This window comes from Necator americanus, chromosome V, assembly GCF_031761385.1.
Source record: "Necator americanus strain Aroian chromosome V, whole genome shotgun sequence".
Lineage (NCBI taxonomy): Eukaryota > Metazoa > Nematoda > Chromadorea > Rhabditida > Ancylostomatidae > Necator > Necator americanus.
Window position 1 is genome coordinate 13,582,456 of NC_087375.1, and position 26,921 is coordinate 13,609,376.

Here is a 26,921-nt window from a genome sequence, read left to right on the forward strand (position 1 = left end):
TTGATTTACTTTCTAAACATTCTACGATATCTCGTTGGTCGTTCGTCTAACTCAGTGATAGAGAATTTTGTAATTCCACGTGTAAAAGTGCCATGAATGGGGATTGTTTACGGACAAGCATGGATGCTGTCGATGAGTAGAATCTCCTGCCATTTACTCTGTCCTCAGAGATCACTCGATTTATGGTGATTTATGGTGCCAGATTAGGTCTATCAATTCTTTCTCATTTTCCATTCATTTGCGAGATTAAGATCTCTGCTTTTTGCAAATGCTTTTTTCTCGTGCTTTGTGTAATTCAAAGTTAATGAAGCACAAATAATGCCTTTAAGAATCGAGATCAACAAAAAAGATGTCGAGAAGAATTAGTGCTGATCACGTTCGGGATTCTTTTTTCCACGAACTTCTGGGAACCGCATCGATCACATAAAATGAGAAACACATCAAAACTGGTGTGAGCGAAAATACAAAGTTTTTAATCCTCTGATTTTGTTGCAAATGTTTACTCCTGAATTTTAATTAGATCGCATTTCGGCTTTTAGATGTGCTTTTCGATGAACCAAAAACAGTACACTCTTAACTATTCACCTAATGTTGTCTCCAAATTTTCAAATTTGATTTTGTGGAGTTTTGCAGAAATTTCCCGGAACAAAAAAAGTCAGGTGATCAACGCTGCTGCTACTTCTCGGCTGAGTTCGTCCGTTTTTCTGGTAGCCTTAATGTTCTCTTCCATAAGGGATGTTAAATGTCATGGAACGTTCTACATGAGACCTTTAATGAATTAAACTGGTTTACATCTTCAAACGCTTCTAAGGTAGGGAACCAAGTGCCCGATTTCTTGGACTTACAGAAATAAGCACCCTAATTTACAGAGAACATGAGCATGTTCATTTTTTTTCTTATAACTACCCTCTAAAGAGTTGATGTTAAGAAGGATAATGGGCACGGAGACTTCCAACTCAATTTTTAACCCAGCGTCTTATGAAAAACGAAAGAATATTATTTTTGAACACTTAAATCGTATGGTACGTGGTATTGTGGCTCTGACGAAGGCGATAACGCTGAAATATACGCTGTTAGTTAGTCAAGGAAGATCAATGCTAATTCCAGCTACAGCTCAAGCAGATCAATCAAAAGCTACGTATTCAATTCTATTGTAATTCAATATATTCATTGAGGTATCATTTTATTACAATTACACTTCAAATTATCCACGATGTACGAGGAGAGCTCCCCTCGCTTCTGCTCTGTCAGTTCGGATCTCTGAATGGAGCTGTCTTATTTTTCCGTGAAAGAATCACGGAGATTTTTGTCCGATAGATGATAAAACCTTAGAAAAACAGCCCTTTCATTAGTGATAGTCGATGAGTTTCTTGGGAAAAAAGCTGGAGACTAGCGGATGAGATTTGGCTTAGCGTTAGGATTCTGCGTCAGCTGACTTCGTCGAGTGGTGAATATTGGTGTGTTTGAGCGCTGAACCACACTGAATTCGCTCTAATCGTTCCTGTTTAGTTTTATTTTGCTTCTTTAAAAGATAATAAAAACCTACTAACCAAACTCGTGTTTGAAAATTGCGGATTTATTCGAAACATTCAGCGCTAAACCATCAAAGTTCGAATTCCAGTCTGTCATTGAAGTATTACCGTATCATTCCATTTCTTTCGCTTAGTCTGGTAACGGAAATGCTGACGTTAGAAGTTTTTTAATTTAATTTCAATTTGTAATGAACAGTGAACACAAATGATGAAAACAATATATATATATATATATATATATTGTTTGCATCATTTATATATGTATATATCGTAATAATACGGTGATATGTTATATGATTAAGAAGAATAGTATGAATCACGGTGATCAATTACTGCCTTCATTACTTATTACCTATTTTTCTTCACTTTCTTTATATCTCAACTTCATGAAATTGTAGGAGTATTTCCTTCTTTTCCTACGGGGAATTCTCTTCGATTTATCATGTTTCTGAGCGCTACACATAGTTTGTTATCGAACCATTTATTCTCTAGTGTTATCCATGAATCTGTAGAATTTTTCCTTCCTATTTTAATCCCCGAGATGAGCAAGAGTTTGAATTCATTACGCTTTGCGATTGATTTCGTGTCGGAATCGGTTTCAGTTGCGGAAAACACCGCTCACATCTGGTCATTAAAATCTTCTCGAAGCTGTCTCAAATGCTTCATCGTTATGTTCGGTGAAGTCATAGAGTTCTTTGAAAGAAAACAATATTAGCGGTAATGAAATTTTCTTTTAAACAAATGGAAGACTGTGGAACATCCGCTCGGGTACGTCTAGTCTGGTTTCATTAGTACAAGGCCCACATCGTGTTCTTATCACAATTCTAGAACTTTCTTCCTTTTTTCTCGCATTAATTTATCAGAATTTTCTCCTAAGCATTAACTACCACTGCACTGAGAACACTAAGTACGAAAATTCGACTCTCAAGAGTGTACTTAAGAAATATTCAGCAAATTCGAAGCACCATTTTTAGCTTACGATAAGTTTTTTGTTTCGTTAGCGTTTGCCCATACAATTGAATGGTGAATTATTCATAATGATATTTGTACTTGTACCCGAGTAAACTTCTAACCTACTAAAATTAACATATTTTTCATAAAATAGAGGGATTCGTTCTCAGAAACGAACACGAAAGACATTCATCATGCGAAGTTTACTGTAGATGTCGTGTATTCTTGTCAGAGCAACACACCTACACCATCAACAGTCTCTTTTTGGCATCAGTTAGTCTCGACATAATTTCTATTCTCATGGAGAACGACTAGAAAATTCTAGAAATCGCTAATGGGTTCGTGTGGTCGATGTTTGCTACTCTAACTGGGTCCACCCTGAAATCCCAGACTGATATTGCGTGCGTTTCTAGCAGTGGCACCGATGATTTCATGGAATCTTCCAGAACCACATAGCTGTCGTTTCCGATCGACATTGATGCTATTCCTGGGCAGCGGCGAATGTTTGTAGGGTGGTGCTGAATATCTCTTTATGCATAATCGAACGTGATCAATAGTTACTGGCCTAAAATAATAATTCAAGAAAATTCCAATTTTTATTTAAATGCTAAATATATGGTTTTGAAGGAGTCGTGAGTTTTCGTTGCGAGAAATTTTACAAGAAAATAAAAATTCTCTTGTAGATTTTCTTCGCGTTTTACTACTATGATTTCGTCTGTGTCGCTTAGAAAAACGGAATTCAAATAATCTTCGTCTTCCTCGCATGAAAAGACAGTATGCAGTTTTATTTTAGGCCTTTCATTTTCTTCCATTTCCTCTTTTCTTCGCTGCTCATTTTCTCTCTTGTATTTCTTCTAATTTCTGTGACTATAACAACACTTCCAATGTTTTTTTTTCTGTGGCTGAAAGCAAAATTAAAATTCCACCCAAATTTCACTGGAATTATGAAAGCCTAATTACACTTGGACGTTTTCGTTTAGAAATTCGAAGAAAATGTGTTATGTGTGAAATTTCCACGGTACTTTTCATGTATCCTCAGTATATCCTTCAATTCGTTTTATTTTTACCGCATTGCATCTGAACTTAATGTGAATTGCTGGTGTTGGCGATGTTTTGCCCTTAAATCATTCATTTCTATAGACCATGCTTTCATCTACCTCTTATTTATTTTAAATTATAGCTTCATAAGCCTGGGAAACGGTACTTCTTATACATCATAGTCGCTTGGAGATAAACTCCAGGTTTGGAGTTTTTCTCTAATAGTATGTGTTTAATGTTAGATGCTGAATTCATTAATCTTCGTCGTCCATAAATCTTTAACAGTTAGAAGGGTCATTTTTCCGGAGATCACTAGCAGTCTTTGTTGTTGTTCTTATAAAAAATTATTCTACTTTTGTTTATTATTGGTTCAAAACAACAATCAAAAGAGTACTCTGTAATTCACGGATCATTCTTACTGTCAGTGTTATTTATCTAAGATTTGGTTTTTTTCACTAAAATAACGGTTTTTGTGGTCTTTAAGCAGTAAAATTTTTTTCTTCTCTTTACCGAAATCTTGGACGAATCCCTCGGATTTTTCACTTTTGTCGTTTTGAAATCGATCGAGTTTGACAAGAAATGTTTTTAAAAAATCTACAGTAGTTCAACAGACGTCTGTCTTCCTCTTTCCTTCGATAAATTATTTAAGATTTTCGTTTTCATTTTATTTTATTTCTTTCCCTTTGATTTTTAGAGGTTTCTTGGGTGTCCTTTTCACGGGCAACTTTTTTACCCCTTCTTTTACTTCTTTCCTTTCTTCCTGTCTTTCTTATTCATAATCTTGGTGATTTTTTCTAGTTTTTTTTAAAATTTTTTATCCTTGTTTTCTCTACAAATATCGAGTTTTCATTTTTTTCGTTCAAGAGCAATTTAAAAAGATATTATCACCTTTGAAACCTATAACAAGCTAACCTAACCTCATGAAAAAATCTGCTCTAAGCTGCAAAGTTAGATAAAAATAAAAGATAAGGATAAAGTCACTGGCGTCTCAATCCACTTGGGATGCGCCAACGCGTTTTACTGGAATTCGTAATCGTTTGATGTTTACAAACGTGTAACCGTCCTATACAATGACTTGCGGGGGCCAGCCGATGATCAAGTCAGTGCTTTTATCCTCCCAGACAAGTCTGGTACCAATTTATCGACCCCGGAGGGATGAAAGGCTTGGTTTGCACTAGGGCGGTTTCGAACCCTCGACCGTGTGGCTACAACGGACCTCTAACCGACTGCGCCGCCGCTATTCCGTTCTTCGTAAGCTTCTGTAGAATTCTTGTGGTAACTTCGACAATTTCGACTGAATTCGACAAAAATTCTGGAAAAAAACAAATGTACTCTAATTATTAGAATGTACTTGAATTGTGTATCTGTCGATGTATGACATTACATTTCTAAGAGATGCACTCGCATATATCCGCTCTCGCCGCCGGCCTTTCCTTTTTCTCGGGATCGGATTTGCCAGCTCTGGACAACTCGAATGTCGACCTATTCGGACTTGCAGTAGGACATTCTCCTAGCGCTTTTTATTCTCTCATTGCTTTTATCCGACGACAGGACACAATAGCTCCACAAATATTTTCCTTAACATAAATAAACTTACGTAAATGGTATGGGTGAGTCGTTTTCCTTTTTTATATTACTTCGAATTCCGATCAGATGTCTTAGCAGTAACTATATTAGTCCAGCAGAAAATGTTATGTAGCAGGAATACTTCTGTTTCTCAATCCTCAGCACAACTCTACTCGTCTCGGCACAACTCTCTTCCCAACTTTTTCCGATGCGCTGATCAATATATCGGTCGCTCACGTGACATGATCAAAGGTGAAGATGTCTGTTATGTTTTTTTCCTCGCGAGTTTTTTCAGCTTAGAAATAAGTCTGTGTAAATATGATCTGATGTTGTTAGAGAAACAAGGAAGAAAAACTTGGCCCAAGATAAAACCCCAGTAATAGGAAGTTCAATAGATGGTTCAAGATAAAACCGTGATCATAAATTTATTTTATATGTCAAAGTCCACTCGGACTGCGGCGACACACTTTGAATTGAAGGAGGAGGGGGCGCAAAAGTAACGAATGCATCAGGGGTGGACAAGCGGTAGAGAGTTTCGCGTTGGTTGGTTGTTCGACAAACACAACCTTCAGGCACCGCTGATATTTTTTAGGAGCGGCTAGTGAAGCGGATAAAGGGTAACGTGTTTGGTGCCAATTAAACCGCCTATGATGCGTCGACGCGACTTCAGTTCGGAACCGTTTGATAGTTAGAAACATGTGACAGATCATATAACGACTCACGGAAAATACCCGATGATACTCTACACCTTTCCCCTGCCTCCCCCCTAAAATAACGAAACAAATCAGCTGATACATTTCAAAGCAAAACTTTGCCTTAAATCAGCCTCCCGACGGAAGAGGGATGCTGTCATCCTCTGACGTTCTCGCTGAGACATGTTCGCCATCTTCTTTTCTGCTGACATAGAAAACCAGCGTCTTCAAGTTGATTATCACGGATTTGGACAATACTGTTCTGTATCCTCGAGGCGTAAAGTTACCTCTCATACATAATTTGCATGTCGGTAGAGCTCCGCATTTCCAAAGTAAAATACGTGAGCTCAGCTCAATATCTGAGTTTGCTGGACTACAGCTTAGCGATTATTGGCGTAAAATATTTGTCTACGTATGTATTAGCGGGCGCAACTGGTGAAGTGACCCTACCGTAAACTCACCCACCTTACTTGAAGCTAATATATTTGATCCCAGCTATCACACATATGACCTGTTCGACTAGCTTATTTTTAACTTTTTGTTTTTGTCGGTCCCAATGAAACTCATATCTAAACGTTTTTTTCTAATTTTATGGATCAGCTCTTCAGCGGCAGGGACACCCAGACTCCAGGCTGTGTTGGGATTTTCCTAACATGGGGGTGGTAAAAGAGAGTGGGAGCAGCAGGTGACTGGCTGGAAGGATCGCATTTGATATTTTTCTTCGGGGTAAAATCGTGTAATATTTGAGGAAGGCTCGAAACTTGGGGAACGAAAATAGTTTACCTAAGATGACGTCACCAAGCTAGAAGATGACAAAAAGATTCAATTTTTATACTTCTGGGAATGGAACTAGCGCACTCCCTGAGCCAATCTTGATGATGGGCGAGATGACGTTTTCTTGTTGCTGTAAACTATGCTTGATGACGTCGCGTACACGTCGCCGTGTGAAATAATTCAGAATCGCATACGGTATTTCCACCCAATTATCAATATGAGGAGAAACTGTCGATTACTTGAATAAATACGATATTACATTTAATTGAAGTCGTCGAGGTAATGAAGCGAAACTAAAGTCGTTCAATGAACGTAACTAACCAAAAAATTTAATCCTTTAAAAAATTAATTCACAACCACAGTTATGAAATCTAAGTATTGCAATTTTCTATGCAATCATTCAACGTAAGCAGAATGGAACTAATAAGATTTAACTTCTTAGCGAGTACTAAAAGACTTAGTAAACAAACCTCATTTTCTTGATAGTTTTGCTTTGCTCCCGTACTCCGCCATTACGGCAAGTTCACTTTTCAGAAAGGAAAGCAATAATGCAGAACAGAAATGTGAAATCTTCACTGAACGGAAGGAAAACTTCTTTTATTTCCTTAACTGCCCTAACTCTAATTAACTATTGTTTATTTGTATTCATTCCTTGCCTCTTCCTCTTGGCACGCCTTCGAGCGTAATAAATAAATAAATAAATAACTACTCAGTGCAACGATGTGGTTTCCATTTGTCGCCCTACACACGTCTCAACGATAACCATGTTCTTCCCGCACACGGTTAAAGGCATCAACGCACGAATCTGAGTTGGTACGGATTTCAGGTGGAGTATTCGTATACGACATAGTGGATTATGGAGAGAGGGTGATTCCGTCCATTTCTTCCTAATTGCCGTAAAAAGTGCCCCGGAAGATGCGGCGCCGCACAGTGCTGGCGCGCTCCAGTCGAACTCCTTGTAGAAAAACGTGCGCCAGAACGCACGAAGCCGTATCTTCCGGGCCGTTTTTTACGGCAATTAGGAAGAAATGGACGGAATCACCCCCTCCCCATAATCTACCATGCCATATGCGAATACTCCACCTGAATTCCGTACCACGTCAGATTCGTGGAGCGATGCCTTTAAGGAAGTCTGATGTGATAGAGTGAATAACTTCTGTCATTCTCTCTTTAAATTTATTAATGTTGTTGACACTTTTACTGTACTCATATTGCTTCACATAATCCCCCCCCAAGTAAAAATCTAAGGGCGTCAGATCCGGGGATCGGGCTGCGCCATTGGTTTGATTATCCTTCCACTGCTCATAAGAACGATTAATTTTATTCCTAAGTGGTGACGCTTCGCTAAGTACACGACGATATTCATGTTGTGCTTCCGCTACGGATTCGAACTTAGCAAGTAACAAACATTCTGAACACTGAACATTCTTCTGTACCGTCCACATCTCGACCAACGTAGGCGTGGGGTGATCCGCTACTGCACAGTTCGTGTTGTTGCATCGTCATGCGCTTGCGCTACCGAAACTTAGGTGGTTTTCCTCTTATTTGGTGAAGCAGATTCCACATTTCTTTCTTGTTTTGCTCGTTTCCTGTGACCGGTCAGAAATGCACCATGACGTTACGGACGCCTTGTATTGAAGATCCGTCTATTCATTAACAAATGATAAAACTATAAATTATGCTGTTTTGAACTCTGTTTAGAAGTGAACCTCCGGTTTATGTGTACGACTTCATGCGGTGTAGTTTCACTTTTATTGAAACGCTCAGAAAGCAGTCCCTGAAAGAAACGAGGTTTTTGCATTCAGCGTAGGAGATTTTAGTGAGCATATTTCTCGTACGAGGATGACGCTTGATTATCACCGAAAAGCACGATTTTCCACGGCGTTCATATGCGAAAGATGATATCTACTAATGGAAATAGGAGAAAAACTGCTGCAAAGTAAAGCGCAGCAGTTGCTGAACAACAACGCTCAGATGAAATTCCATGCAGAACAATTTCGCAGGTTTGTAGACTGCAGGTTGAGGTTTGTAGAGTTTGCAGGCTTGTTTGTATATTTATTTTAATCCTTGTGTTGCATTATTATTGTTGTGCATTGTATTGTATGTATTATTATTATTTTGTATTATTTGTTTTGTAGAGATATGTTCATATTTCTGCAAAACTTGATGTTTCCATCTTTCCTAGCTTTTTTGAAGCCTAGCTAAAAGAAATGGTAAACTTTCTCTCCTATATTTTTCTAGGATTTTCCCAATTAGATTTAGAAAGAACCAAAATGACAATAGAGCTAAAAATTTGCGGTTAGGCTTTCCTTGATGCCCTATCAAAGTACAGCGGCGGACGCTACAATCAAACTACCGTAGTCGCGCATCGAGGAAGAACGCAAAAATTTGGCTACGCGTCAAAATGTGTGTGATTTCGAATAGAGTCCAGTGAGTCTGCTCATGCCTCATAAAAATTTACTCATTTTTGATGTTTTTTATAAGGGAAGAGTTTTTATAGTTTAGTGTTCTTTTACATTTCTCACATTTCTTTCCGTCTCTTCAAAATTAGTTGGGAAATATTAAGAAATTTATTAGAATTCACAACTTTTTCTCGACCAACTTTCAAAAAAAACCGAAATCCCTCTAAAAACAGTAGTTCAGCAGTTTACAGCGCAAACCTTTCTCTATTAAACGCACATTTGCTTTACATTCTAGTTTTCTTTTCCACCAAGTTATAAATTTTTAATTCAACCTACCAAAATCCACACCAGGCCTGCACTTATTTCCAATTTTTTAAATTTTTTATGACCAATTTTCATAACTAAAATCACTTCCAAAATCGCAAATAAATGTTGTGAATTTATCTTTATTTGCCTATATTTATTTTAATTTTAGTTTTGTGTTATTTGCTTTAATTAATTTATTTATTCTACAAAAAAAATTTCCAAAATTTTATACATTATCGTTCATTGTCAGCTGCTACATGAGTGCTATACTAAAGAGAATAGGAGGAGAAGGAAGGATGGTTGTTTTTGAAAGGATCATGCTTGACTTTTTTTGTTTTTTCGTTTCTGTTTTGGACCTTTCTGCCCTTCCTGCAGCGAAGCCTTCATATTTCGTTGCTTTTTTCTAATTAGCTTATTCCAAAATAAATTTTTGTACTCTATCCTGTAAGCGACAAACTGCACGCATCCAGAAATTTTCTATGGATGTATATCAATTCTCTGTGGTTGCTTGCTTCTAATATTTAGCAGTTTAAACAGTTCTAACTTTAGACTTCGAGCACTTTCGAGGTGTTTCGAGGTGTTTCGAGGTGTTGTGTTCCGTTAATGAAATGAAAAGAAAGAAAAAAAAACGGTTCCTTTACATCCCAAATAATTTTTTTTCGTTAACGAAAGAGAATCTTTCTGTTCACTCCCCCTCACAGTGAATCAACATCAGCATTACAGTATTTAGATCTGTCCTTGAATTTTTGATAATCCATCTTTCCAGTATTTTCAGACACTTCATGAATCGTTGTTATTAATTTTTATAAGTACCTAGTACTATTAACTTCATTCACCTTCACTTCTTATAAAAAGATAAGAATTTCAGGAAGTCATTAAAGTAGAAGTATGCATGTATTGCGTTTATTGTGGCGTTGAAATCCCTCACTTCGTTTTCTAAAGTGATAATTTCTTGCGATTGTGCTCACGTAACTGACGTCCAATACTTATATAACTTCGCCTTTATTATATATCCAATCTTATAAAAACTTGAGTGCTATTAAGACAAGGAAATTCCTTTTGATTCCTGATATTTCATGATTTTATTTTTCGTTTCTATCATTCATTTCATAAAATCTTCATGCTCCTTCACCCTCCTCTTCGTAAATCCTCAATTGTCAACAATCGAAATGTTTTTCTGGCCCCATACATGTGTAAGTTTGAGAGATCTATAAGTTTTTAAAAGCTTCAGTATTTTCCAATTCTTCGGTTAAATAAACGACAAAGCATAGGTCGCCTGTGGTCAATGAACGCGTTCATGTTCGACTTCAAACCAGAACCCCTAAACGTTTAAGAACTGACGTCTGCCCTATGAAGCGATGAGGCTTTGTGATCTATCAAAACAGTGTTTTTATCCTCGCAAACAAGTCTGGTGTCGGTTTGTCGACGTCGAAGGGATGGGAGGCTTGGTAGCCGCTTCGAAACATCAACCAGCCTCTCTTAATCCTTTACCTCCGAATATCTCAAGTTCTCATCGCATTTTTCATCTTGCACTGCAAAATCTGTCTGTCATCACGATTCCTCACACTTGTTTTGAAGTAATTCTTGACGTAAGTAACTAACCTGTAGATCCCATTAAGCTCTTCTGATCCTTAAAAAGAAGAATCCGTCAACGAGCTCCTCCCAGGAGCAACTCACTGTGAATGCTTTTGATTTTGTCTTGGCCAATGTAATCATCATGTATTTTTGATTTCCGTTTAAATGATCTGTCTCATTTGTATTTAAATCCCCATGTAACAGTTGCGAATTGGGGAAGAAAAACCAGAACCGATCCTGATAAATAAAAATCAAAGTTCACATTGCAAATCTACGTCCAATTGAAATTTGAAGTTTGCACATTTCACATGTTCGAATTTTTCTGCTAAACTTGTGCGTTTGAAGGTGTTTAAAACCTGTTTCAGCCGTCATTCTATGTTCGTCGTCGTGCGTTTTGAGTTTTGTATGTCCAAGCGCAAATTGTAACGAGTACGAGACTGTTGCACTACACCAACAAGTGCAGCTAGCGTTGTTTTTGATTACCTCTTAACTTTCCCTTCTTCCCATCTTTGATTCTCATCATCCAATCATATCGTATGGACGTACCTTACTTCTCCATACTTTTTCAATGTATACAGTAATCTTTGATGTAACAAACTGTCTTCTTCTGATGCGACCATCCATCGCGAACGAAACGAAATTCCAGTGACCGTAGGCAACACAACGGACTCCAAGTCCTCTGTTGTCGAAATTTCAGAACTTCTACGCTAAATTTGAGCCTTTTTATTTTGCTAACGAGATTTGGACAAAACTTTATTTATAACCTCACTCTTCGACAATCCCGTCTCACCCAGATGGCTGAAAATTACTATTAAACTACTAGTTACATTACTAATTAAGTTCCATGCTTGAAGACTTCATTGAAGACTTGAGGGCTTTAGAATCTAGAAGGAAATATTTCTCCTCATGAGATGAAATTCGCAAAAATTCGGTTCTTCTTTCTTCTGTCAAATTTTTCGTCTCACAAAGGCGAATGTCACGCATGAACACCATAGCCAACCATGGTTCACCACATAAATAGTCGTATTCCAAAATAAATAAGGACGCCGCTGTTACATAGATCCAAAATTGTGATTTCGGATTTCCTTAGGTCCGCTAGCCCCGAGTTGAACTCATTTTGTATCTTGAGACAACTAAGGTTGACTTCTTCCCTAATCCTAACCCATCTCAGAATCTCATCTCACATCTTTACATCTCAGAATCTTCTCGCAATAAATCCATAATTCGGCAACGCTATTGACTCAATAATTTGTCCTCAACGACCGACTTTTTCGGTTTATACCTTTGTAATTCCGTGTCTATACGTTTACCGTATCTTGTGCAGTACGTAGGTTGATGTGGAGAATTATTCCCCCAATTTCAGATGAACGCTACTGACTTTGAAGAGTCACAACCGGACGAATATGTCTATATTCTCCCGATCATTGTCATACTCGGGCTTAGCGGCAATGTTATCAGTCTCGTCACAATTTTTCACTCAAGACTCAGACATGTAAGTAGTGTAAGTTGCGTTGTTCCTTACTTCTACACAGGAGTAGAGTTACTTCTTGGTGCAGCTTCATTTCTTTTTCTGGAAAAAAAACTTTACAAATCGATCACCATGTAATGAAATTCACATTCTTCATGTAATAACTCTGCATCATTTCAAAATCAATGGAAAGCCGACAAAATTCAGGAGCTTCCTGACGGACGCTACATTTCGTAAGAAAATACCCATCGCAGAATTTTTTATACCAACCCACATTCAATTATTTCTTAGATTTATGTCTGAGAAAGCTAATAATTGGGCTTCATGGTTAGTTTTTTTTTGCAATTTCTCGAAATTGCCCTCAGTTATTTGGAAGTCTTATGGGTTTTTTCAAAGTCTAGCCATGCAAACGCTCAAAGCTGTAATTGGTAGATATTAATGAATTCAGACTAAGAAAGCATGGATATCAAGTTTACTTTTGCATAAGTCATGTTAATGTGAAATTATTAGGTTTTTTAAAATACTCTTATCACAAAAGAAAGAATTCTATCCGAATTTTTACTCATTTCCTCAACTACAAAAGGATGCACTTGTGAGCGCTACAGTAAAGCTGAATAGAAGAATACATACAAATAAAAGGATAAAGGATAAAGTTTCTGGCGTTAATCAATCCGCTTGGGATGCGGCCGCACGTTCACTTCAATTCAGAGCTTTCCGAACGTGTAACTGGCCTATACAATGACTTGCGGTGGGTAGCCGATGTGTGAAGTCAGTATTTTTATCCTCCCAGACAAGTCCGGTACCAATTTATCGACCCTGGAGGGATGAAAGGCTTGCTGAGCACTAGGGCGGATTCGAACCTCCGATCGATCGTGCAAGCAGCGGAACCTCTAACTTACTGCGCTACACTTGCCCAAAAAGACAAAGGAAACAGCGGCAACTCAAGTTCCTCTAGTGCAATGATATCCATGGTTTAGCATTCATCTAAAAAATGATTATCTTTTGTTCAAAGGAACACACAAACAAATTTGCTACCTAGAAATGAAGCACAATTCGATTCAAACTTTTTTGAAGATGTCACGCATTCCCTAGTTCAGTAATAGTAATAGTGTTGTTTAATAAAATAATATCTCAGGTGAACGCCAATGTGTATTTGATCGTGCTCACTAGTGCGGATAGTGTGTTCTTATTCGGGATTCTACTGGTTTGCTTCAAGGTGAGTCCTTTTGTTTGCCTCGTACATTCACATACAAATGAACTCTGCAGCGTAGCTTTGGTGTACATGCAAGCGTTTAGAGAAATTATTATTAGGGATGTTGTGATCTGTAGATGAGACTCAAAGTGTAGTTTGTAAATAACACAACGATAAACCATAACGAATTCGGGAATTAGATCATTTTGTTCGTGGAATTTTAAGATCATTATACTGAAAGAACTGATAGAATGACATTTCAACAAATTGAATGGAATTTTTATTCTCGGATGAGCGTAAGAGCATGCTCTGACTAATAACTTCATCATCTTCAATGGTTTCCTACTACTAATCGAATTATGGAGGTGTAACAAGTTGCCTCGTTGGTTGAATAGGTTCCTGCCGTACTGTTAATGATCCTGATTCCTGGACTTACGGCGGACGTTTTGCGTAAACAAACTCGCGACCCGTAAGCAAGAGATTGAGAATGCCTTTGAAATAACCCTCCTCTAGTAAATAGATGAAAAATTCAAACACTTTTGCTTTTGAAAATGTGAAAAGAAGAGAGTACATGGAAATTAACTAAAGAATTTGGTCAAACGGAATGCTCTGTGTCGAGTACCTCATAGTCGCACAGTTTACTGATTTTTAATAAGCCGTAAATGAGGTATGAGTTTTTGAGAGGTCTAACTTATTCGACCAAATCTCCCCACAACTAAAAAAGCGTGGCTTCAAGTTCATTTTCGATGGATAACTCAACCATCAGACCAAATAATCTTCTTAATTTGAAGTAATTTCACTATTGACCGGTCAAATCAGAAGTGCCATTCCGGAAAGCGTGCGATTCCCCTCGTAGCAAAGATTTACCAAGCAAACAATTCGTTTAAGCGCGCATGTGAAATATTTTGAAGGTTTCCTAACTTTCCGGCAATTCCTGCGATTTTAGCGCTGATTTTAAAATTTGTTCCTCTATGCCTTCTTCTTTCTTATCGCAATGTCCTAACGGGGGTAGATTTATCACTGCCACTCACACACAACGACCTCTCTTTCTTCTCAACAAATTCTTCCTATAGCTTGTGTAAGATATCAGTTGGTTTAAATAACAAACAATCTCTTGATTTGCTTATGGAACAGACGATGCAGTTTGGTTTTGCATAGACGGCGCCGTACAAACGATTCCGAATTTAGCTGTGGCTCATAATTGTTCTCTGATGCTTATTGATTTCGTTTATAATGTTTCCAGCGTTCTTAGAAAGATTATACTAGGACTAGTTCAATACCGTGTTTGCCAATCGAGATTGGAGGAGAGTTTTGAAGAATTTTCCATTGATTTTAAATGTTAGCAAGGGATTTCTAGTCAAAAGTAAAGGAACAGCTCCGAAGTATAACTCAGGCTTCTTGCAAAATTTTTATACCAAACATAGAAACTCCTAGGTAACTTCTAATTCATATCTGCACTTAAAAACAACGTATAATGAAATTGAGGTGATATGGATACCCCTGGAAGAGCGTGGAGTTCAGGTGGCAGTTTACGGAAACCAACTTGCCGTCGCACAACATCCGCTAGTCGTCCCAAAAAACGTCGTGAAATTCGTCGTTCTTTCCTACGAAACCAGTTGCAACGCGATACCTTTGTGCACGTGCACGCGCCGCATGCACGTGCTAGCGATCGAAGATCAATGTGGTCTCCAACTCTAGTAAAACTGAAGAATGGCGAAAACGGATTGTAGGACAATTAGAGGAAATTGTGCGGTTCGACTCTCGATTCCGTAATCTAAAAACCCGAACTCTTCTATGAGAATATTTCCTCTGGGTTTTCCGTACCACGTCAACTTCGTTACACGCTGCATTTAACAATAATTATATTATTGTTTAACAAGGTGGCGGCTAATCTTTTCTTCTAATTCCTCCTTTAGGTGGATTTTATTGCGTATGAGTACTGTGTTGGGTTGGAGTACGTGCTTATGACCGCGTCATATATCAGTAGTTGGTCAACAGCGGCACTGACCATCGAACGATATCTGGCCATTGCTCACCCGCTTAGACATGTTAGGGTAAGTGGATAAAATCTTTTTCGTTGCTGGAAGAGGTAGGAGATGATTTTCTCTCCAGTTCCCTGAAATCCATGGCAACGAAAACTCTTAAAGGAGTTCTGCCCCTCCTCATGATTATGAGCCCCAGGATCGATCGTAGTCCGACTCTAATTTCGATTTTTCAATGGGTGTTTTTAAATGACTAAATTTAATCACATTCAGTACGGACATGTGGATCGCGTGCGTATGATCGCCTACTGGGTGCCTATACCATTTGTTCTTCAGCTATTCCAGTTCATTTCATTAAAACCAGTCGATGGTAACGATAGAAAATGTGCACTGAAGGAAGCAAATTATCAGGTAAATTTTTTTGAAGATATTTGATGAAATTCTACACTAGGACAATGCACACTTTTAGATTCTTGCTCAAGCAGTCGACACGGTTCTTTGTTACCTCATGCCTTGTCTGACTATTGTGATTTTGAACATTTTGGTGGGGTTAAAAATTAGAAAATCAGCATTTCTTGATAGCACCAAGCAACAAACTTCAAGACGTCAGGGAGGTGAGGTGTAATGTTCCTTACGCAGCATTATGTCGGATCCCATAAATAATTCAGTAATTCCTTCATTTTTTAAAATTGAGAAATACGGCACATATTCAACGGCCTTTTCCCAAAATTCTCTTCTCCGTGAAAAAATATTCTTTTAGTGGAATTGAAAAAACCGCATTATTTGTGGGTTGAGACTAGAATTTAGAGTACCGGTAGTCCAACAATAACAACGCACAAGTGTTCGTTATTTACAGGTGGTCATGCGGCTCAATCAGGAGCTTGGACGCGAATTTTATGGGTCATGCCGTTGGTGTTCGTCGTGCTGAATACACCATTCTATGTAATTATGATGATTGAAGTGTTCTGGCAAGTCGTCTACCATTCTCCACCTGAATTCACCCATCGATCTCAGGCTTTCGTGGTGAGACCATGCTGTCTTTATTCATCGAACAAGTTGGACTAAAGTTGCAGTCGGCTGCGACCCCTTAGACTAACGTGCTAATCAGTGCTAGCGGGATACTTAAAGGCATCACCCCACGAATCTGGGGTGGTGCAGATTTCAGGTGGAGTATTCGTATACGGGATGGGAGACTACGGAGAGGGAGGTGATTCCGTCCATTCCTTGCTAATTGCCGTAAAAAACGGCCCGGAAGTTGCGGCGCCGCACAAGACTGGCGCGCTCCAATCGAACCTCTTGTACAAAATGGTGCGCCAAAACAAATGAAGCCGTATCTTCCGGGCCGTTTTTTACGGCAATTAGGAAAAAATGGACCTAATCACCCCCCTCTCCGTAGTCTCCCATCCTGTATACGAATACTCCACCTGAAATCTGCACCACCTCAGATTCGTGGGGTGATGCCTTTAAAGGCATCACCCCACGAATCTGATGTGGTACAGATTTCAGGTGGAGTATTCTTATACGGGAGTAGATTGTAGAGAGGGGGTAATTCCGTCCATTCCTTCCTAATTCCCGTAAAAAACGGTCCGGAAGAGGCTGGCGCGCTCCAATCGAACTTCTTGTAGAAAATAGCGCGCAGGAACGCCCGAAGCCGTATCTTCCGGGCCGTTTTTTACGGCAATTAGGAAAAAATGGACCTAATCACCCCCCTCTCCGTAGTCTCCCATCCTGTATACGAATACTCCACCTGAAATCTGCACCACCTCAGATTCGTGGGGTGATGCCTTTAAAGGCATCACCCCACGAATCTGATGTGGTACAGATTTCAGGTGGAGTATTCTTATACGGGAGTAGATTGTAGAGAGGGGGTAATTCCGTCCATTCCTTCCTAATTCCCGTAAAAAACGGTCCGGAAGAGGCTGGCGCGCTCCAATCGAACTTCTTGTAGAAAATAGCGCGCAGGAACGCCCGAAGCCGTATCTTCCGGGCCGTTTTTTACGGCAATTAGGAAAAAATGGACCTAATCACCCCCCTCTCCGTAGTCTCCCATCCTGTATACGAATACTCCACCTGAAATCTGCACCACCTCAGATTCGTGGGGTGATGCCTTTAAAGGCATCACCCCACGAATCTGATGTGGTACAGATTTCAGGTGGAGTATTCTTATACGGGAGTAGATTGTAGAGAGGGGGTAATTCCGTCCATTCCTTCCTAATTCCCGTAAAAAACGGTCCGGAAGAGGCTGGCGCGCTCCAATCGAACTTCTTGTAGAAAATAGCGCGCAGGAACGCCCGAAGCCGTATCTTCCGGGCCGTTTTTTACGGCAATTAGGAAAAAATGGACCTAATCACCCCCCTCTCCGTAGTCTCCCATCCTGTATACGAATACTCCACCTGAAATCTGCACCACCTCAGATTCGTGGGGTGATGCCTTTAAAGGCATCACCCCACGAATCTGAATCTGATGTGGTACAGATTTCAGGTGGAGTATTCTTATACGGGAGTAGATTGTAGAGAGGGGGTAATTCCGTCCATTCCTTCCTAATTCCCGTAAAAAACGGTCCGGAAGAGGCTGGCGCGCTCCAATCGAACTTCTTGTAGAAAATAGCGCGCAGGAACGCCCGAAGCCGTATCTTCCGGGCCGTTTTTTACGGCAATTAGGAAAAAATGGACCTAATCACCCCCCTCTCCGTAGTCTCCCATCCTGTATACGAATACTCCACCTGAAATCTGCACCACCTCAGATTCGTGGGGTGATGCCTTTAAAGGCATCACCCCACGAATCTGATGTGGTACAGATTTCAGGTGGAGTATTCTTATACGGGAGTAGATTGTAGAGAGGGGGTAATTCCGTCCATTCCTTCCTAATTCCCGTAAAAAACGGTCCGGAAGAGGCTGGCGCGCTCCAATCGAACTTCTTGTAGAAAATAGCGCGCAGGAACGCCCGAAGCCGTATCTTCCGGGCCGTTTTTTTACGGCAATTAGGAAAAAATGGACCTAATCACCCCCCTCTCCGTAGTCTCCCATCCTGTATACGAATACTCCACCTGAAATCTGCACCACCTCAGATTCGTGGGGTGATGCCTTTAAAGGCATCACCCCACGAATCTGATGTGGTACAGATTTCAGGTGGAGTATTCTTATACGGGAGTAGATTGTAGAGAGGGGGTAATTCCGTCCATTCCTTCCTAATTCCCGTAAAAAACGGTCCGGAAGAGGCTGGCGCGCTCCAATCGAACTTCTTGTAGAAAATAGCGCGCAGGAACGCCCGAAGCCGTATCTTCCGGGCCGTTTTTTACGGCAATTAGGAAAAAATGGACCTAATCACCCCCTCTCCGTAGTCTCCCATCCTGTATACGAATACTCCACCTGAAATCTGCACCACCTCAGATTCGTGGGGTGATGCCTTTAAAGGCATCACCCCACGAATCTGATGTGGTACAGATTTCAGGTGGAGTATTCTTATACGGGAGTAGATTGTAGAGAGGGGGTAATTCCGTCCATTCCTTCCTAATTCCCGTAAAAAACGGTCCGGAAGAGGCTGGCGCGCTCCAATCGAACTTCTTGTAGAAAATAGCGCGCAGGAACGCCCGAAGCCGTATCTTCCGGGCCGTTTTTTACGGCAATTAGGAAAAAATGGACCTAATCACCCCCCTCTCCGTAGTCTCCCATCCTGTATACGAATACTCCACCTGAAATCTGCACCACCTCAGATTCGTGGGGTGATGCCTTTAAAGGCATCACCCCACGAATCTGATGTGGTACAGATTTCAGGTGGAGTATTCTTATACGGGAGTAGATTGTAGAGAGGGGGTAATTCCGTCCATTCCTTCCTAATTCCCGTAAAAAACGGTCCGGAAGAGGCTGGCGCGCTCCAATCGAACTTCTTGTAGAAAATAGCGCGCAGGAACGCCCGAAGCCGTATCTTCCGGGCCGTTTTTTACGGCAATTAGGGAGAAATGAACGGAATCACCCTCCTATACATAATCTAAAAAAAATAAATAATCTATTCCGTATACGAATACTCCACCTGAAATCTGGACCACCTCAAGTTTGTGGGGTGATGCCTTTAGTGGAAGCGTACTACGAAATTGACAATATGGAGTTCCGAGTGTGATCTATACGTAGAACTTCCAACACCTCGTTGATTTCCTGGTATGCTGGCTGTAAGATGGCACTGCTGTCCATTTTTTGCGCAGGTTCAGAGAAGTAGGCTTCTATAAACCTGTACAATGAGTGCTGTATGAATGATCTTTCACGAATGAATGACCATAGAACCAAAAAGGAGAACATCTGAATAACTGATGAATGCAAGAAGGAAGCCACTAAAGCACGGAAATTTAGTGTGACCATCGTAATTCTAGGAGCTTAGTTGTTTGTTACATTCTCATCTTTGTTCTAAGAGACGCAGCTACATTAGCGCATGCAGTGGATAGAATGTTTTGCTAAGAGAATTGCGAGAAATCCGACCTGAAAATGGTACTTGCAGCACTAAGATAAGATATCTCACTAAGGTAAGATAGTAACCCTAGGGTTCTTTTGAAAAAAGACCGATTAACGGATTAGATATAGATATCATCAGCTACGCAGACATCGAATAACTTTGCATTTTTTTCTCTTCTAAATTTTCCAGGATACATGTAGTTCATTTATTGGGATACAATACCAAGGCTGTCTATGAGCGTAGCCATATTGAAATAACCTACTCGAGACTTGAAAAGTTCGACTTTCAATGAACCTCGGCACAGTTGAATGTATTAGGTTGAGTCGAAAGTTCTCCGACAATGGTAGTGATGACTTCTAGAGATCATCACTCAGCAAAGAGCTGACAAAAATGGATGTGTTAGCTACCGTTTGATAGAGCGTGAAATTCTCTTCAAAGTTTAGGTTGGAGCATGCCCCCGCTAGAAGTACAGTCTACAAGTGGCACTCGAAGTTCGCGTCGGGCGACTATTCCATCGAAGATGACGACCGTTCGGGACGCCCGATGGAGTTGAATTTGGACTTGCTACGGAGACAGGAGGAAGCCGACCCGTATCAAACCACTCGCGAACTGGCAGTCGCTCATCGCGGATTGAAGTCAATCGGCAAAGTGCGAAAACTAGGTCGATGGGTACCACATGCTCTGACGCAGTATGAGATGGACTGATGCACTGATACGGCACCCTCCCAAAGCGCACCGTACGTGGCTTGAGCACCTAGTCATCGGGGATGAGAAGTGGATTCCCTATTCAAACATACACCTTCGTGCTCAATGGGTTGACAAAGGTGCGGATGCAGAAGACGTTCCTAAACTCAAGTACACGGCGAAAAGGTTATGCTCAACATATGGTAGAGCGTACACAGAGTCGAATACTAGGAACTGCTCGTTCAGAGATGTACAGTGACATCTACGTTGAGCAAGTGAGGAATTTGAAGACAATTCTCAAAAATGCACGCCCGCAGCAGCGCGAAGTCTACTTCCAGCACAACAACACTCAGTCACACATTGGAAAAATGACCAAGGTTGAACTGAAGAAGTTCTTCTGGACCATTTCACCACACCTACCGTATTCCCCAGATCTGCCTCCATCGGATTACCACCTTTTTCCCTATCTCCAACGTCATCTGGATGGTCAAGACTTTCAAACCCGCGACGACATCAAAAAGGCACTCGAGCAGTTCTTCAAGGAAGAATCCCCAGCGTTCTGGAGCAAAGGCATCTACGATCTGCCTAGACGTTGGCAGAAGACAATCGATGCCAATGGGGCATACTTCAAATGATTTACAGTTATCGTTTGAAAATTGCTAAGGTAACAAAAATAGTGTCAGTTTGTCCGAGAACTTTCGACTCAACCTAATAGTATCGAACTTTATAAGCTATACACGAGGTTGTTAAATAAATTTATTGGCTAACGTTTCGGAAATATCGCCTTCTTCAGAGCCTCAAATGGGCGATTAATGTTTGGCCCGACTACATACTGTAGTGGCTGCACTCGAAACGGTAGAGTGGAGCGTAGCTGCTGGGGACCCTCGTTGACACCACTCGTCGCCACAGTTCCAGTGAAGATGGTTCCACGCCGACGCCGGCCGCTTGCTCCATCGCGCTGCTTCGACTGCAGCCACTTCGGTAACTACAACGAGCTTGAGGTCGTTTAGACGCCACCATAAAGAGTGCGACGAAGGAATCAGTTGCATTGATGATGGAGGACAGTGCACCTGAGGGGTTTCATCCCAGTTAAAATAACAATTAACAATAGAAAACAACATCAACAACAACAGCATGGATCCTGCAACAATAACAATCGATCCCTCTAGTGTCAAGGCGCTCTTTTTTTTAACACCGTTGGATGTTCCTTGCCGTTCTCATCTTATTCCGACCATACCTACAGTTTCAAGCGTATTCTGATGCAGTAGTAGAACACTCGCTTTTGTTTTACCGTCAATAGCAGGAGAAATGAGTTTCGCAGCGCCTTAGCATTGGTCCAAAAGACAGGGTCCCTTAAAGCCGAATTTACATTTAGATAGAATTCATCTAACATATCATGGAAGCTATAGATGTTAACGATAGGTGACTAATCTCAGAATATTTCAGCTGCTCTACAACACGGCTCACTACCTTTACTATATTAACACAGCGATAGATGTCGTGGTTTATGCCTTCTCAAGGTAAGCATCAGTTTTCATTAACTAGTAAGTCCTGAAAGTTCATGAGCAAAAGATTGTGTTTTTAGTGCGAACTTTCGAAAAACAGCTGTCATAGCGTGGAAGAGGATACTTTGCCCCGGATATGCTGAGAAAAGCAAACACAAGGTGATTTTTTGTGTTAGATTATGAACGCTTGTGGATCTTTCGGCAATATCTTATCAATGTTTCACTAATAGCGCTCTTAAAGATTTCTTATGAACCTCTCAGTTATAATGGCTTTCACGCTATCAAATTAACTGGAATGTGAGAGCTACATATAGTTCATAACGTTTCCTACTCGTGCTACCAATGTTTGCTCTCGTAACCGCGTTGCGTCCGCAGTAACTCGCCCAGTCTCCCTGCCTGACCCACACCATCTCAAGTGTTTGTTTTGTCGCAATCGAATGCGAAGCGGGGTAGTACGAGTGGGCATAGGTACCGACGCTTATATGCACTCTCATCACATATAATTCTACTGTGGTTTAATTCTGAACATTATGATGATGTCCTAATAATTTTTTCTTTTGCTGCAGCCTCACATCAACGGTCTTCACTCTTGCGACAAATTTCACCCTGTAGGTTCAAATTTCCCATACGCTTTTGTGACTTGTAGTGGTTTTCCTCAGTTGCTTTACATGTTCCTTACATTCTGCCATTCCTGCTTATAATGACTGACTTAAGTTCAGTTCTCAGTTGCGGATGGAAATATTTGTACCGTTCACTGTAAAAATTAAAACTTTGCATATGTTGTGTTCATACTCCGTTGCGACAGCACTGCACGAGAAAACGCTCACTGTCACAGAAGAGAGCTCGACGGTGTCCGTTTTTATCAATGGACAGTCGCATTGAAAATGCGATGGTAATCTTTGAACTATTACTTTAATATTAGTTCAAAGTTATGCGGCGGCGAACAACTCATTTTGCACGTTGTGAGATCACCTGACACTCTACGCCAGGGTGCGCGTGGTCGCTTTGCGACGAAGTATGAATGTAATCAAAGGTAGCAACGACATATCTGCTATTTTACGGCATACAACTGCTGCTCTTTTGGAAGGAGTGGTATCTTTTATGCTTCTAGGGAAAAAACGAAGCAATGAACAAACAAATAAAACAATCTTTGTACTATTGATTTTTTTTCGGTTCCGCTTGAGTGTTTGTAGGAATTTAATGTTTCAACGTTACTCTAAGAGAGTTGTGAAAGCGAGGCGGTTATTGTAATCCTTTCGGCGGATGCTGAGCTCATAAAGCTAGGAGTAGAAGTTCCTAGTTTTAAAATTTTAAAATTTGAAATTTTTAAAAAAATTTTAAATCGTAAATGTTCCTTAGTAATGAGATGAATGGTAGTTGTTTTGAAATTGATTTGATGACGGATTGGCTCCCATGTGCATCAGCAACTTCTGACCTTTGAGAGGTACCGGTGGTACCGGTGGCGCATATTTTGAAATGTGATTTTTCTTCTTCTGAAAGTATGCATTTGTCGACAGATTCTAAACTTCTAGGAGGTTTAATTGTCACGCGTAGACGTAAGGGTATGCTCACTGTCGCTTATAACTTTGCTGTTCATATTTTATGTATTTAATAATTTCTAGTGCTCAACATAGTGCGGTCTTGTGATTGGCATCGTATTGATAGGAACCACATTTACGAAATCTCATACAGTCCAGAAACCCAGAACTGTTAGCCATGGAATGAGTGTTTGATCATTTTTAATCGAGTTAGCTCACGAAATCTCTCTAAAGTATCCCAATTGATAGAACAAAATTTTCTAGAAACTTTTTTATTTCAGGTTCTGCTAACTGATCAAATGACAACTCGTGGCAGCTGCCGAATGAGCGTCACTCAACGAGGTATTCGAGAGAGCGAACGATCCTCGCCGTCGCTTATGCGACACGATAGTGCGAAGCCGTTAATGAACACACAAGTGCAGTATAACTGTACGGACATTTAAGCGATGAGCGTTGCGAGACTGTGCGGAGATCGATATATTGATCGAACGAGACCAGTTGCACATAACGTGCTCAGAGAGATGGAGAGACGTCACACATACACAACACACCATGTCTCACGCCTTTCGTTCATATCTTATATTGTGGATTTTTGCCCTTGTGCCATAAATCTATATTTTTTAATTCTTGTGTAAAACATTCCACATGCATTTTTCATGCAAATGGTTAGAATTAGATGTCTTTACATCAGAAAACGTAGCAAATCGTCTATTCATCAAGAAACGTTGAAGATAAGGTTAAGTGACGAACCTCTCTCTTCATATCGATTGTGGCATTATTGTAGGGTGGGGAGATTTTTGCCGTGAAGTTGCTATGTGACTCACGAAGTATCTCTATGAATGGAGTAGGGACGCCTTGGTTGTCCCTACTCCATTCATAGAGACCTCTTTGGCCGTTCCATTCTCGACTGAATCGGAAACTTCTTTCAGTACTATAAAAGTGAGACACGGCGGAATTCTGTTCTATCGCGACACTTCTATGAGTTTTGAAACGGTGTAGCTGTCGCATAGCTGTCCTTCAACTAATGCTCTTTCTTTCTTGTTTAGAATTACTCTTGTGAAAAGATGATAATTTGATTTGTAGATGACAGACAGTGAGGAGATTGCGGTAGGTTCTTCACATGTTCTGACTTGATTCTGTCGGGACCAAATAAAGTACGATTCTTCACCGACATGATGGCATGTCGGACATACTGAGAGAGAACCGCTGTAATGACATGTCCATCGTTCCTCAGGTTGTGAAGAGGCAAGGGGACGTCACTGTCGAAGAGACCCGAGTAGAAGTCGTGAATGACCTCTTGCATCTCCTTTTTCTATGCAGCCTCTGCTGCTCCGATCAATACTGCTGCTTTTCCCTGTTTGTGATCTTTTTTTGTCGCTTTTCCACAACGCTCGTACACGGGTTTGTGGTTGGCTGCAGCTCGTGCAGCTTTACGCTGACGTATTAGCCGTAATCTTTCTAGAAAGAAGGGTCCCTTGATGGTTTTGAAACTCTCCGCTTTCCTCATAAGTCGTGAAGATGTTTTACAAGCCGATCATATTCCTCGTCGATGTTGTCCATGACTATGTAAAGGATAAAAGATAAAGTATCTCGCATTAATCAATCCGCATTGAATCAAACTCCACCACGTTCACTTTGATTCAGAATGGTTTAAGGTTCGCGAACGTGCAATCGCCCTTTACTTGTTTTTATCCTCGCAGACAAGTCTGATGCCAATTTGACCACGGAGGGATGAAAGGTCAAGACTAGGGCTGATCCGAACATCCGGTCGATCGTCAAGGCAGAGGAACCTCTACCTATCTGCTCTACACCCGGCTTCAGGGTATCTTCCCAAATGCCAACAAGCGAAGCGAAGAGCTCCCAGTAGATGATAACTCTGGAAGTTCGCTTTGCAATTTACGCGGTTTCCTGTCCTCTCCGTGTGAAAGAAAATCTTAGTCAAAGAAAGCGATGGTCCGATCCCATACGTTTGGTATAACGGTGACATCCGTTAGGCAAAACCTTTTACTGACGATGATCTGTTCAACTTCATTATGATAGGCTGCACGGGGTGACTCCCACGTCCAGCATAGAGAGAAGGGCTCCTGGAAATGCGAAATCCTATGGATGGTCTTAATCGTCATGATACACTCGGAAAGCCCATCTCTCTGTTCATTCCATTGAAGGCTGAGAGCTTCGATGTGAAGTTCTCAGGGGTTGTTCTGTGGCCTATTTTGGCACGGAAATAGCCAACTATGAACTTGTAGAAGGTATTTTCTCCTCTGTAGAAGTTCTTTGGGTCCATATAGAAAGCTTCGATGTCTTCCTCTTCTCAGCATAGTTCTGGAGCGTTAAAGACGAAAAGAGTCAAAGCTGGCGTTTTTCTCATCCGTAAACGTTCGATTCTAGTCGCAAGATTATTCGAAAGGGTCGTTGTTTATTGCTGTTAACGCAAACACCATATCCTCTTCTGTCGCATGTTTTTAAGAACAGTTCTTCTTCAATTTCATATACGGCTTTCAGTGGGTGGCGTTGTCTCATCTCGGTCAGTCCGATCTGCTTAATCATCCTAGCTTGCATCATGAGATCTTCAGTGGCCGCTTCGGATGCAAGCCTATGCTAGTTTTAGGTACGTCATCCTTTCCGTATCGGTAGCCTAGATGACTCTTGCAACGTTGTCCTTGCGCTGCCACAAAAGATTCCTTCTTATTACTTCATTCGCCTTCCCTGCTTCTCCAACTCATTCGACTGGATGCTTTTGGCCGGACCGAAGTGAGGGATACAATGTCATGTGTCAGTCCTAGTACAGCCGAAAGAACGAGTCCATCCTCTGAGTCCTCTACATCTCAGGGCAGGGAAAAGGACGTCCTTGCTCCGCCATTAGCCCTTATCTGCCGCCATGGAACGTAGCCTGGTGGCTAATTGACTGTGATCCCTCTAATAAGAGAGATCTGTGGATTTGCAAGTATGTGTTCCTTTTTCAAACACCGTCTAAAAATGACACAATGGTAAGGTTTTTGCTCAAGCTGAATGTAGTTTTCCAGTTCTACATATTTCTTTCATCTCTTACTTCTACTCCGAAGATCTGTTCACTCCTAAAAACGTCATAACAGCAGTTGTATATTTACACAATGAAAAGAAGTTAATCATCTATTTCTGATTGTATTTTTCGAAGAATTCTTGTGATCTTCTGTTTCTCTCCATCATCCAAAATCATTGGAAAGCGAGCCATAATTTGTGCTTCAATTTTGGTGTCCTAATGTTGATCTATTTTACAAACACTTTATTAGTTTT

At 40.6% G+C, this 26,921-nt stretch overlaps 1 protein-coding gene across 4 annotated transcripts; it reads left to right on the forward strand.

Annotated features, from left to right (window-relative positions):
- Nucleotides 1-10,697: 10,697 nt before the first annotated feature.
- Nucleotides 10,698-26,403, forward strand: RB195_013776 (uncharacterized protein; the record flags this gene model as incomplete). Of its 4 annotated transcripts, none has more annotated exons than XM_064203760.1 (12): nucleotides 10,698-10,850; nucleotides 12,200-12,337; nucleotides 13,440-13,520; nucleotides 15,413-15,550; nucleotides 15,752-15,889; nucleotides 15,948-16,092; nucleotides 16,335-16,501; nucleotides 22,052-22,125; nucleotides 22,191-22,269; nucleotides 22,677-22,718; nucleotides 23,930-23,990; nucleotides 24,093-24,283. In XM_064203760.1, the coding sequence occupies 12 exons, from the start codon at nucleotides 10,698-10,700 to the stop codon at nucleotides 24,281-24,283; spliced, it is 1,407 nt and encodes a 468-aa protein (XP_064059641.1). The 4 variants fall into 4 exon arrangements, with proteins under 4 accessions (XP_064059641.1, XP_064059643.1, XP_064059642.1 ...); XM_064203761.1 differs by lacking the exon at nucleotides 10,698-10,850 and adding an exon at nucleotides 26,257-26,403 and having other exon boundaries at nucleotides 12,200-12,328; nucleotides 24,093-24,157; XM_064203762.1 differs by lacking the exons at nucleotides 10,698-10,850; nucleotides 22,677-22,718 and adding an exon at nucleotides 26,257-26,403 and having other exon boundaries at nucleotides 24,093-24,157.
- Nucleotides 26,404-26,921: the final 518 nt, after the last annotated feature.